Source organism: Palaemon carinicauda, chromosome 1, assembly GCF_036898095.1.
Source record: "Palaemon carinicauda isolate YSFRI2023 chromosome 1, ASM3689809v2, whole genome shotgun sequence".
In the NCBI taxonomy this organism is placed as follows: Eukaryota; Metazoa; Arthropoda; class Malacostraca; order Decapoda; family Palaemonidae; genus Palaemon; species Palaemon carinicauda.
In genome coordinates, this window is record NC_090725.1 from 156546026 (window position 1) to 156561208 (window position 15183).

The window sequence follows — 15183 nt, forward strand, 5'->3', positions numbered from 1 at the left end:
TCTTAGACGTTTTAGACGCCAAATTAGGATATCGCAGTAAAATCTTCAAGTGGCCAATTCATGATTCCTTTGCTGATATCTCTGGCGGGGCATAACTATAGAATTATTATGGGTCTGGGGAATAAGGCGCTGAACCTGTGAGGCCTTCAGCTCCCAAGTGCAACTGGGGGAACCCTGCAGTTACCCGATGAAGTAAAAGCTCATTAAGCTGGACAGGAAGGAGGAAAGGGTGAGGGAGTGGATGAAGGATAGAAGGTTAGAAATTGAGTGCAACTGTGAGCCGAAGAGACAGTGCAAAGATCATTAAGTAAGCGGTCTTACCTACGGAAATTAGCGGAACATTTTTGTTTTAATTTTTGTCTTACCACCCAATTACTTTAAAAAAAGACAAAATTATTGGATACAAAACCTAGTCACCTTCCTCTACTATTGTTCTGCTCTTAAATCCTCTCAATGTTTTCCGCCGTTTTCATTTCATCAAATAGATCATCAATATCCCATTATTATTATTATTATTATTATTATTATTATTATTATTATTATTATTAAATGCTAAACTATAACCCAAGTTGGAAAAGCAGGATGCTATAAGCCCAGGGGCCCCAACAGGGAAATAGTCCAGTGAGGAAAAGAAACAAGGAAAAATAAAATATTTTAACAACAGTAAAAACATTGAAATAAATATTTCCTATATTAACTATAAAAACTTCACAAAACAAGAGGAAGAGAAACTAGATAGAACAGTGTGCCGGAGTGTACCCTCAAGCAAGAGAACTCTAACCCAAGACAGTGGAAGACCATGGTACAGAGGTTATGGCACTACCCAAGACTAGAGAACAATGGTCTGATTTTGGAGTGTCCTTCTCCTAGAAGAGCTGCTTGCCATAGCTAAAGAGTCTCTACTACCCTTACCAAGAGGAAAGTGCCCACTGAACAATTACAGTGCATTAGTTAACCCCTTGTGAGAAGAAGAGTTGTTTGGTGATCTCAGTGTTGTCAGGTGTGTGAGGACTGAGGAGAATCTATAAAGAACAGGACAGACTATTCGGTGTCTGTGTAGGGAAAGGGAAAGAACCGTAACCAGAGAGAAAGATCCAATGTAGGAAATATAGGAAATATTTATTTCAATGTTTTTACTGTTGTTAAAATATTTTATTTTTCCTTGTTTCTTTTCCTCACTGGACTATTTCCCTGTTGGGGCCCCTGGGCTTATAGCATCCTGCTTTTCCAACTTGGGTTATAGTTTAGCATTTAATAATAATAATAATAATAATAATAATAATAATAATAATAATAATAATAATGGGATATTGATGATCTATTTGATGAAATGAAAACGGCGGAAAACATTGAGAGGATTTAAGAGCAGAACAATAGTAGAGGAAGGTGACTAGGTTTTGTATCCAATAATTTTTGTCTTTTGTCTGGCCAATCAAAGGACCCCATAACTCTCTAGCGGTAGTATCTCATCGGGTGGCTGGTGCCCTGTCCAACCTACTATCTACTACATGGGCTTAAGGTAGGTTTACACATAGGCACTTTTGTGTTACGGCCAGTTACGGCATGGATTCGCAAGAAACCGCCAGTAAACCAACGCGACTTGAGCCAAAAATGACCGTTATTGGGCGGCGAGGCGCAGGACCATTGCGATGTGTGACGGGCATGTTACAGCGTATTGTTGCGGTGACATTGCGGTGTTTTGTGAAATCTGTTTCGGCGTTGCAGCGGGTTTATGATGACTTATATAATATATATATATATATATATATATATATATATATATATATTTATTTATTTATTTATATATATATACATATATATACATTATATATATATATATATATATATATATATATATATATATATATATATATACACTGTATATATATAAATATATATATATATATATATATATATATATATATATATATATATATATATAGATATATATGCTTGGATGGCGAACCTGTGCAGGTATAAGGAGTTGATATATTTATTAAAAGTGTTTTTACACAAGGGGCTCATGTACCAACCGTGTGTCACACAATTGTACATAATTCCTTTTGTATATAATATGCTTGTATCTTCGCTCTTCCCTCGCACTCAAACGAACATGAAAATTCATGTCTGCTGTTTTGCTCTGAACATTGTCTGTCTCTCGAACATGTTATGTCCTGTTGCCTTGAAGTTTTGTATATAAAGAAGAGTGTTCCTTAATATATAACTCAGTCGTTTCCAATCTGCCTTTGAGTTCACACTCCTCTCTCGGCACCGTCACATTGGTGACCCCGGAGTGACTCGCTCCTCCCGCCTCTCCCCCCACCCCCCACCTCCACCTCTCACCGTTACTATGACGCTGTCAACGCATACCTTCTGCAGCAGTACTCGCCGTCGCCAGCCGCCCGTATAGCAACGCCTTTTCAGCTCTCTCAACAACCGTTGTGGGACCAAAGGGCTTCGCTCACCCTCGGGAAAATGACCAGTATCACTCGCCTGCAACCTGCCGCAGACAGCTCTCCTCGTGAGGTGAACCTACTTCGTGCCCTTATGGACAGCCACTTCATGACCTTCAAGACCTCCATCAACGCCTCCACTCGTGACGAAGAGGACACTTATTCAACTTCAACCGAAGCTGACGTGAATGCCGTAGGACACACTCGCCTATGAATGCCGTAGGACACGCCTATGAATGCCGTAGGACACACGCCTATGAATGCCGTAGGCCTATGAATGCCGTAGGACACACACGCCTATGAATGCCGTAGGACACACTCGCCTACCCCGTGACGAGCCGGAGCGGCAACAGCCACCCATTATCCACCACTCGCTCGCACCCAAACCAACGACTTCTACAGCCACTCACTGTCGCTAATCGGCGCAGTTTTTACTACTACCTCTCCAGATTCAGGGCACCTATTTAACATGTTCAGTATGTCATTTTTAGAGGGGGAGCCATGTACCAACCGTGTGTCACACAATTGTACATAATTCCTTTTGTATATAATATGCTTGTATCTTCGCTCTTCCCTCGCACTCAAACGAACATGAAAATTCATGTCTGCTGTTTTGCTCTGAACATTGTCTGTCTCTCGAACATGTTATGTCCTGTTGCCTTGAGGTTTTGTATATAAAGAAGAGTGTTCCTTAATATATAACTCAGTCGTTTCCAATCTGCCTTTGAGTTCATAACCTTCTCCCTCCTTCGTCACACTCATAACCGGTAAGGTAGTTCAAATGTTCCTGCTTCATTAATAATAAGCTTTTTTTACGTAATTTTTTGAAAATATACTTGTGTGTGTAATCAAACTAACTTTATTTAATAATTAACTCTAGCTCAGCAAAACAGTTTTCCCCCCACAGAACCATGTTATGTAATCATTGCCGCTAGCTGCTTGTTACAATATTAATTTGATACAAAAACAATGATCATTTCGCAACATAACGCAATATTAGCTTTATATCGTATCGTACTCATAAGTATCTTAATTGATTTAAGCAGATTTGTTATGGCATTAGTGTATATCACCAGCTACAGCGTTATTTTCTTAACTTGATGGCGTCATGGATGCGAGGTAATTTTATATATTTACCGTCAGTTCTCAGTGAAGATAAGCTGACAGTTAATCCATGAGACCGTCAAACTGACAGAACGAAACAAATTCCGTGCTTATGCCCTTAAATTATAGTATGTATATTAATTTTGGAGAACTAGAAACACAAAGAGATGCTAGACAGACAGACAAGACAAGTTGACAGGGTAGGAAAAATATTGAGAGAGATAAAGAGAGAGACTGACTTATAGGCAGCGAGCCTCTTTTGAGAGAGAGAGAGAGAGAGAGAGAGAGAGAGAGAGAGAGAGAGAGAGAGAGAGAGAGAGAGATGCAGCAAACCTTTGCCTTCAAATATTTGAACTTGTCTTTAGACTTATCTATAAGTCTTCATACTCTCTCATGTGACTGTATTTCAACTGGTAGCATATAATATCCTTTCTTTTCGATATTCAGGTGTTCAACAGGCCTGGCCAAGAAAAGGCATTGACTTCCCCCATACCTATTGCCTCTGCTCTCAAAAACCAATCTTGATATCCCAAAACCGTAGTTACAGATGTGTAAACAGGCCAGCCATGATCGATAATAGCAGCTGCCCTCTGACGACCTTGGCTAACTCCTCAATCATAGCTGGGTCGTAGTGAAATGAAATCCACCCTCTGATAATTAAATGCCTCTGTAGACAGCATAACATGCCGCACGCCCGCAACATGTGTGCGCCATTTATGAATCGAGTATGAAGGTGCCGTAAGGGCACCCCACGAATGCCATACGCCTCCGTAACATTACGAACCCCACTAAGCCGCACATTGTACGGTGTGGTGTGGCACCATGCGGACCTGTGAGGGTTCTTACCTTTTTGTAGCGACGCCACACCACACCGCTTGCGGTTTCGTGCAACTTCATCGGGTCGGCAGACCTCGTGCAAGATTTTGAATTCGTTTAAAATCCTTGTGGCTCCGTAAGACATTAGGCCTAGTTTGGCGGGCCGCCCCAGACATTGCCAGCGACACTCTTACCTTCTGGTGCTCTTTCTGACGTTTTCTTGCGAACCCTCGCCATAACTGCCTGTAATAAAAAAAGCGTGCATGTGTAATCCTACCTTTACGCCCCAACCACCAACACCCCACACCCATTTTTTCTCCGGCTTGCTCCTGTTTCCTTTAAGCATGACTACGAAAGGACGTCAAGTTACTTCTCTCTCTGAAGGAAGTACTGAAAATTGAGATTTTGTTCCTTCCATGAGGTAGACATTAAACATTTCAAATAAATTAGCGCATTTGAAAAATCTTTTACCACTTCCACTAAGGAGGATACAACAACTACTACTACTAACATAAGTAGTCTTAATAAATATCTTAAGTTTTAGTTTTATCCTATTCAACTCTGAAATCAATTGGGATAATACCTTGTTCCCGGGTTCCAGGTTCCAGGATCCAGGTTCCTCGTTGCTCACACCCCACAACACCATGATTGTGAGCACACTATTAGATGTGTAGGTACAAAGCGCTGCAATTTACAGAAAGTTTATTGTCAAAATTACCTCTTACACGGACAGCACAGCTTGCATAACCTCTAACTTCTAGAGCATGGTTCATATATTGGCCAGCTTCTATGGGTGACGATTCTATTTTTTTTTTATTCTTTACAGCTGAACAATTGCTCCGCTGTATCATCTGCCTCTCTGCACAACTCGCAAAGCCTATCTTTTTTATTCTTGTTTCTATAATATTCTTTTATGTCTAAGATATTTAAACTTGTCTTCATTACTATTACTGTTTTCTTTGTGTTAAGTTATCCTATGTAATCTCCTCTGCCACTAACATTTACAAAACTCAGTTTGGTCATTTCTGCTTTTTTCTATATTTCTTTTAATTTCATTTGCCACTATCTCCCTAACTAATCATTGGTCATCTGATGTTATGATGCTATGAAAAAGCATCACCTTTTTATACTCTATTACATTCTCAACTAGACATTATTCTGTTTCTACTATTAACCCCCAGTAAGGGGTGTTAGCAACCTGTTCAAACATTCCTTCCATAATTTTGTACTGTATACCCTACATTTTTTTTCGTTTCTTTTTCTTTTATTATACCCAATATTTTATTATTTGCAAACATTGTAGGTACTACTACTATCTCATAGATCTTTAGTCTCACAAGCAATGCCAAATCTCCTACTTGTTTATAGTCTCCATACTTCCTAATTTCTTGTACAGTATGTAACAAAGCTGGTGATACTTTTTTTTTTTTATTATTTTTACTTCGGACATGCGTTGTTCTTAAGTTGCCATTTAGGCTAGCATTAAAACTTATATTTCACTTTGCAAACGTGCGCATGTTTGAGACAACGTTGATCTACTAGTTGTGGATTATATCATTAAATAATGTTAGAGTGTTTAAAAAACATTTCATGCTAAAATGATATTTCAGAACAAAAATTAAATGTATTACTGTTGCACGAATCCCTTTTTCAACATAACTCCGCGAGAGTCAGTGAGACTAGTCTTTGATCTATCTGTCTAGAACTCTAGATAAAAGGATTCATACTGGGAAAGTGGGCGTCTACATGAAAAACAGTTTAAGCAGAGCGCTATAGTTTAATGATAACAATTTATGCATTTGGGATATGATTTCAAAGTTATTACTTATTGTGTGCTTATGTCGTTTTGTGTATAGAACAAACACGTGATTTCAAAACTTGCAATAAATTATAACAAGTCATAGTTTAGACTATAGTCAACGCTACTTATATAATTCTAGTCTCCCAATGGGTGTCTTCAGTTTGAGGAAATATTAATATATGAAGAAATAAGCTAGGTGGTGAGTTATCTGTGCTATTAGAAATATAATTGATTCTGCCTTCAATCAGGTCCGACTTATTCAGCAACACGTTTTATGTGCAGATTCTACAATAAAAAAGACAATAACAACGTATCTTAAATAATAATAATAATAATAATAATAATAATAATAATAATAATAATAATAACAGTGATGACGATGATGATAGGATCGCTCTGGAGTCTAACCCTATACGATTGGCTTTATAACTCGTCGTCTTTTTCTGCAGTTATGCAGCAGCAGGTCTCTTGTGTCGTTCATGTTAAGACGATTGGTTATTTCTATTTTTTTTCTTTATAGAAAAGCTTAACTAGCGTTACAATTATCCGGTAGCTGTTGGGTAGCTCTAGCCATATTCGACAGATGACTTGCTTGTGATAGTGCTACCGTGACTGCCAGTTGCTGTCCGGTGACTCCTGTCAGAGACCGTCATACCCCTCCCACAGTCCCACTACTACATCTCTGATACGTTCTTTACGTTAATACATTACTATGGTGACTGAAAAGTCACTCATTTGGGTTTTTTTTTTTTATCATGATTAAAGATTATTAGGTTAATTTTCCCATAATGATCTAGCTAACATTTTGATGAAAATATAGCATAAATTCTCTAAAATCCTGCATAATGAACTGTATCTTTTCTTGAGCAAAGTTTCAAAATGCTTCGTCCCAGAACCTAGTCTCATTAGAATTGTGAAGAATGTGAGTTGTCAGTTAGTGACTTTCAAACGAAAATAATTGAATTCGGGTATCACCAGGTTTGCTGTATTCTGTACCATGTATTATTTTTTTTGCTTTCCTTTTACTTATGCTAAGACTATGGTTCCCATTTTCTGACAACCATTCCCCTGTATATATATTCCTTAACTGTTTCCATCTATCCATTTCTAACCACGCCATTAACCTTTGTTATCAGTTTTGCCAAGCTATTGTGGTATTTTCACGCTCTTCTTTCAGAGTCATATATCCCAGCTCTCTACTAGGATTCTGCTACATCATCGGCCGTTGCTAGTCCACTGCAGGACAAAGGCCTCAGAAATGTCCTTCCACACACACGTCTGTTTATGGTTTTCTATACCAGTCTATACCCGCATATTTTCTTAGCTCGTCAATCCATCGTCTTCTTTCCCTTCCCCTACTCCAATTGGAATTTCTGGGGACCCATTCTGTTACTCCTAGTATCCATCTGTTATTTGTTATTCTCATTATACGTCCTGTCAAAGTCCATTTCTTTTTTTTTTTCATGTTAGTAAATCCTCCAGTTTAGTTTGCTTTCATATCCATGTTGCTCTTTTTCTGCCTCTTATTATTATTATTATTATTATTATTATTATAAGATAAGTTATGACCCTAGTTGAAAAATTAAAATGCTAGGGAAAGTAGCCCAGCGATGAAAGGCTATAAGGAAACAGAATATTGTGCCTGAGTGTACCCTAAACCAAATGAACTCTAAAGCAAGATAGTGAAAGGCCATGGTACAGAGGCTATGGCACTGCCCAAGACTATGGAACAAGCTTTTTTTTTTTTTTTATCTCGGAGTGTCCTTCTAAAAGAGCTGCTTACCATAGTTAAAGAATCTCTTTTATCCTATCAACTGGAAGGTAGCCACTGAACAATTACAGTACATTAGTTATTTAACCCCTTGAGTGAAGAAGAATTTTTCAGTGTATGAGGACAGGGGAGTGTGTGTAAATAAATGTGAAAGCAAATGAAAAAATGAGCTGTAACTAGAGAGGAATCCAATGTAGTACTATGTGGGCAGTCAAAAGGACTCAATAAGACACCAGCGGTAGCATGTCAACGAGTGACTGGTGCCATGGACAATCTACTACCTACTATCATTATTCTTTCCATAGCTCTTTAGTCTGTAACTAGCTTGTGCTCTAAGGCTTTAGTGACACTCCAAGTTTCTGATACATAAGTTGAAACTGGCAGGACCATCTGATTAAATACCTTTATTTCTAAAGCGAAAGTGGCATTTTGATTTTCATAATCTCATTTTATTTACCAAAAGCTCTTCATCCTATACTTGTCTTTCTTATAAGTTATAAGTGCGATACCATTTCCTGGGGGAAACACTTACTGTCTGTCCTAATTACGTATATTCATTAGCAATCTCCAGAGGTTTGTCCATAGCCCTTATTTGTTGTCTTATATACTCATATATTTTCAGTCCTATATTTCTCCTTCTCTATTCAAATTTTCTATCATCTCTTGCAATTCCTCTCATGATTCACTAAATAGAAAGTCATCTGCAAATCTTGAGTTGTTGAAGTATTCCATATTATATCTTGTTCTCTGTATTATCTTCTTCGCACAGGTCTAACACATCATCTAAGTATTTTCCCCGAAATTTGCTTTTATTTTAAACATGTTTAACATTGCTTTCATTATCATGAATGCTTTTTTCGTATCCATTTTTCTAATACAAGGAGCCTGTGGGCATTCACTTCTATGATTCGCAATTTTTTCATTCCTTTCTTATTTTCTTCAATTGCTTCCTTGATCTTTTCCATAATTCTTTTTTTTTCAGGGTCCCTTTTTCTCAACTTCTTATTTATTCTATGTTAATTCTATTTTTACAACAATATTTTCATTGCTGCTGCTCGAGCACTTTCCACAGGGATCTATAATTAATTATTGATCTTCAGTTATTTCTCTCATTAATCTTTTTTTATCAGAATTTATGATGATATGGAACAGTATCTTTTTCTCATAGTCTATTCTACATGACTCTGACCATATTCCTGTTTCAACTATGATGCCCCAATATGGAGTGCTTGCTGGTTGTTCAAACATATTTCTTATTATTAATCTGTATTGAAGGTCTTCCAGATCTTTGATATCTTTATCTTTTATATCACTCCAGGAGTATATATCAGCAAATATTGTTGGAACAACAAATGTTTCATATACTTTCTTCCTCACTCCCAAAGCCATTTTAATACTACCCTCAAGTCTATATTTACATATTGATTGGGTCATGTACGTAAGCCTTTAGCCTTTTGTAATAAATGCTCGCTTCCTCGTTTTCTTTCTCAATGTACCATTCTCACAGAAAACGATACTTTCTAACTATGCTTACTGGCCCGTTTTTCACTTTTACTTTAGTCTCTTCTTCGTCCTTTTCTTTCCTTTGTTAATTATCAGTACACTAGAATTCTGGGGATTAACAACAACAACAATAATAATAATAATAATAATAATAATAATAATAATAATAATAATAATAATAATAATAATAATAATAATAATAGTTATGATGATGATAACCAGAGCAGTAATAGAAGTCTACTTAATTCTAACTTGTCCTTACCTCTCTTCCCGATTCGCTCCGAACAGCTGTGTCCAAAGGGGCAGCCTCCGCCGCAGTAAAAGTCAACAAAATCGTGGAGCATAAAGAGTCTGATTTCAATCAAGCCTTCGTCAGAAGAAATTCCATAAGAGCCCGTAAGTCGTCTCTCATGTACAGTAGGCACTGTTAAAGTTTCTGATTGATTTGTCTAATGACTATTAGTAGCACTATTGGCTCATAATGTTACAGTATTTTGTGCTTTAAATCTTAGAAACTGCAGGAAAATAGGTTATATGGAGTTATATTATAGAAAAGGTTATTCTCAGCGGAGATTGATTGATTAATTTTAAGTTTTCAGGCATCCTGACATAGATCCACGTATAATTTATATATATATATATATATATATATATATATATATATATATATATATATATATATATATATATATATATTGTGTGTGTGGTTGTCTGTGAGGTGTATGCGGGGATATATATATATATATATATATATATATATATATATATATATATATATATATATATATATATATATATATATATATCAAATAAGCCATATATATTAATACATTAAAGTCCAGATTCTCTTAACGACCTCGGGATCAGAGCCCCAGGCTCTGATCCCGAGGTCGTTAAGAGAATCCACACTTTAATGTATTAATATATATGGCTTATTTGAAATATGAAAAACACGTTTAAATGTGCAAAAATTTATCATTAATCGAATGCCAAGTCCCAAACCTACCAATTAGCTACAATGGTGAAGATGGGTTGATCTCAATTCTAAGTACAGAAAACCTGAATTTGACAGGTATATGTACAGAAGAATTGTCATTGACTTTTATCTTTCTTCGTGGCTGAGTGGCATGGTCACTGGCAACCAGGGATCTTGGACCAGAGTTCAAATCCCGGCCGGTCTGATACTGTAGTCTTTGGGTGATTCCGCCTGGGGCTCTGATCCCGAGGTTGTTAAGAGAATCCAAACTTTAATATGGCTTATTTGAAATATGAAAAACACGTTTAAATGTGCAATAATTTATCATTAATATATGTATATATATATATATATATATATATATATATATATATATATATATATATATATATAACACACACATATATATATATACATATATATGTCATATATCATATATGTATATATATATATATATATATATATATATATATATATATATATATATATATATATATAAATAAATGTGTGTGTATATAGACTCATATGTATATAAATTATATCATCATATGATATTGTATTGGTTGCAGACTCGGAGGAGAAGCTAGGTCGATTAGTGACAGAGTATAGGAGGGTGTGTGAGAAGAGGAAGATGAGAGTTAATGGGGCTAAGAGAAAAGTCATGAGATGCACAAGAAGGGAGGGTTGTGCTAGATTGAATGTCATGTTGAATGGAGAGTTACTTGAAGAAGTAGATCACTTTAAGTACTAGGATTCTCCTGTTGCTGCAAATGGTGGAGAGGAAGCAGATGTACGTCAGAAAGTGAATAAAGGATATAAAGTGTTGGGAGCAATGAATGGAATGGTAAAGAATAGAGGGTTAGAAATGAGTGTAAAGAGTTTTGTATGAGAAAGTGATTTTACCAACTGTGATGTATGGATCAGAGTTGTGGGGAATGGAATTGATGGAGAGACAGAAATTGAATATGTTGGAGATGAAGTGTCTGAGGACTTTGGCTGGTGCATCTCGATTAGGTAGGATTAGGAACGAAGTAGAGAGGGTGAGAACTGGTGTAAGAAATTAATTAGCAGCTACATTGGATATGAATGCGTTGAGGTGGTTTGGCCACGTAGAGAGAATGGAAAATGGCCGTCTGCTAAAGATAGTGATAAATGTAAGAGTTGATGGAAGAAGTACAAGAAGAAAACTAATGTTTGGGTGAATGGATGGAGTGAAGAAAGACCTATGCGATGCGAGAATAGGTGTGAGAAAGGCAAAAGAGCTTGAAATAGAAATGAATGGCAAGAGATTGTGACGCAGTTCTGATAGGCCCTGCTGCTTCCTTCGGTCTCCTTGGTGACCTCTGAGGTAGCGGCTGTAGGGATATTAGCATATGACACATTATTTGCGGTGGCTAAAAGGGGAGGGTGGGCTGTGGCACCCTAGCAATACCAATTAAACTTGGCTGAGTCCCTCGTAAAGCTGAGAGAAGCGAAGTGAAGAAAAGTCTCATTGTGTCATTTCTTTATGTTGGCTACCAACCAAATTTGAGGGAAGTGCCTTGATAGATAGATAGATAAATCATATATAAATCATATATATATATATATATATATATATATATATATATATATATATATATATATATATATATATATATATATATATATATATATATATTATGTATATGTATATATATATATATATATATATATATATATATATATATATATATATATATATATATTGATAAAATAATAAGGAAAATTATGTACAACCGGTATAACAATATGCTGACCAATAGATAATAATATTTGAAAAATAGGTCATTACTTAAAATGGAGTGTCTAATTTCAAACAAAATAACGAATTCAACTAACATTAAAAAAAAAATAAGTTTTTTGGATTTCATGAGAGCGAAAGGAACATAGCGGTGTGTAACCACCAACACTTGTATTAGTGTCATGGTTTATGCACATATATTTAAAGAAAAGTCTCTCCTATGTAAAGCAATAACGCTAGAAATGTAGTGACTCAGTATAACCAAAGTATTCCTCCTAATACCTGACTTTGTGCTTTTGCTTCATGTTGACAGTTAAAGGAGTTTCTCGGCGTCTCAATTCATTGGCGGAAAAGACTGGAAACAATTTGCCGGTAAGTTAGTTGATGAAGAATGTTTATATGATATACTGCTTTTGAAAAGTATGCCTACAAGCATCCCGTCTACAATTCAAGAATCATGGAAAATTTACCTCATGCCTTGTGAAAATAATGTACATTTGTTTAGGGAATTCTTAATGGTTTTCTGTATCCGACTAGGAACTGCCTGAGGAGTACCGAAGCCTTCGGGATGCTGCCAACACTCTACGCTTGAGCCGATCATCAAGAACTGTTCAGTACATTTAGGTTACAAGGGGAAAAAAAAAAAAAACATTTACCCATGAGGTCATGTGCAGATTTCTGGGTAGGCCTATAGTATGCAGTGCGGTGGTCTAAAATATTTACGGGCTGCCAACGCTTGAGCCCGTGTCTTGCATAAGGCAAGGCAATCTTTTAAGTAAGTAAAGGTCTAGATTAGCATACCAAGCTACTAAGAGTTACGTGAAAGAAAATTTAATTACAGTAGTTGGAGTTGCCAAAAGGAAAACTCAAGGGAAAAAGAAAGAAAATTTTACTTTATAGCTTCAAGTGTGATCAAGAACAAGTATATAATATTCATTAACAATTCGGGATGTTTTTTTTTTCTTTTTTTTAATTGCTGTGACGCTTATTATTGTGTTGCTATATAGCCTACATCATCATCTGGCAGCATCATTTGGCAACTTTAAACATTTAAAATAATGAAGATTTGGGCACAAGGCCTATTCTTTGCAAACGACGACCTCATTATTGCCAAAAATACAGAAGCTAAAATAATAATAGGGGTATCTTTGGAAGTATGTTAGAAATAAACAGAAGTCATATATCGATATATACTATAAAGGAAACTTGAAGAGATACAGGGAATAAAAGTACCAGAAAGCTTAAACTGCCAAGGAATATAGAAATATAGAAAAATTAATATATTCAAGAAACAAGAAAAAAAAAACGATAGAAAAAAAGGCCTTCAAAAATTAATAGGGAAACGTATTGGAAAAAAATGTTACCATACCAAGAATATGAAATTGGTAAGGCCACATCGGACGCGGCAAGCCTGAACGTTGTAGAAAGGAGTTATCTTATGTGGGTGGCCATACCGGACGAGAGGAACGATTTGACGTGGTGGCTACGGTTTGACCCTCTGCAGTTACCACTTTTTAAAATGCCTTGGCAGTTCCTAGCATCTTGACCCCAGGCTACACAATTTCCAATGGCCTTTTTGTACAGAAGGAAAGTTTCGACTGCCGAGTATAATGTGTTGGAGGGTGGAATTTCAGTGTAGCCGTGTGTCGCTACTTTGCCGCCCAAGCCATGCCTCTACCTTGGCGGAGCTTGCTGCGTCCGGAGTGGCCTTACCCTTTGGGACAACAGTAATAAACGTCACAGACAATGAAATTAAAAAAAAAAAATACAACAAATAGAGAATAGGGTAGTCAGAAAATTTTTAGGGGCACCACCATACAGTAGCTACTCTTCGGAAGAGAGACAGAGATGTCAGAAATGAAGGCTAGGAAGAATAGAAGAGGGAAAATGTTACATGTTGAAGAAAATCTTGGAAGAAATGAAAGACACCAAGGTTTGGATGAAAGATATGAATATGAACGATATAATTTTCAGGAGAATGGAAAGGGAAAAGATTAAGACAAAGATTTGAGAAGTAGATAGTAAAAGATGGAGGGAAGAGAGGAAACGATAAAGCAGTTTAGAAATATATGCAAAAGAAAAATATCAAGTAAGCGAGGATATGTTTTAATAACAAGCTTGACTCGGTTATTGCGTAGCCCGCAGAGAAAGAACTAGCTGTCTAAGATTTAATGATAGGAAGTGTATGTACTGTAAGCTATGCGGAGCAGATTCAGATGATATCGCCCATTTCTTGCTATACTGTCATGACCTCAACAAAGATGGAAGTTGGACCAAATAGAAGAATTGCAGCAGCCATATGAAGAGGAGAAAAGAAAATAATATAACATGTTTTATTTAAGGAGAAAGTAATAAAAAATAATATACTGTAGACACCAAATGTGAAAAAATGGCAAAGAAAATCAAACCAATAGAATGAAGAAGAAAACTAAGGAAGTGTCGACGAAAAGGTATCAATTGAACCTGAATGGGATAGTCATAGATATCGGAGGGGATAGAATTTTTCCATATTCAACAATATCTTATGATCATGACAAGTGAATTGTTGCCCCCTTGATTTTTCCTGAATTACGTATATTGCAAAATACATAATATTATCTATAGCCTATATCAAAACAATATAAAATACCATGCAACCGCAAGTCATGATATGATAATTTACTCAATAAAATAAGAGGGTTAATTATTCTCAATACATTCTTATTGTAAATTAGATATAAAATTATTCTATAGCTTTGTTCAAGTTTATATATCCTTTGGCAATAAGTGTTGGAGTTGACTATTATCGAATGGCAAGAAGTTGGTCCTAATTATTTTCTACCTCCATAGTAAACTGGTAATTCAAACGACGAGCTTTTACTTAATTGAGGATTAAGTGGGCCCATATTTACCTTTGTATGGCAGCTGCAAAGAACAAGAGTAAAATATTAAAACAGAATATGCACCAATAAAGAATCCCGAATCCTCAGTTTGTTAATAGTATTAACCCTTTTGTTC

General features: G+C 36.2%; 1 protein-coding gene across 1 annotated transcript in view; it reads left to right on the forward strand.

Moving 5' to 3' along the window:
* LOC137652542 (uncharacterized) overlaps positions 1-14923 on the forward strand; it is a 53266-nt gene extending 38343 nt beyond the window's left edge. The window contains exons 8-10 of the mRNA XM_068386029.1: positions 9737-9844; positions 12500-12558; positions 12724-14923. Of these exons, the coding sequence (XP_068242130.1) occupies positions 9737-9844; positions 12500-12558; positions 12724-12810 (254 nt within the window). The 3' untranslated portion in view covers positions 12811-14923. The remainder of the gene's footprint in view (positions 1-9736; positions 9845-12499; positions 12559-12723) is intronic.
* The last annotated feature ends 260 nt before the right edge of the window (positions 14924-15183 follow it).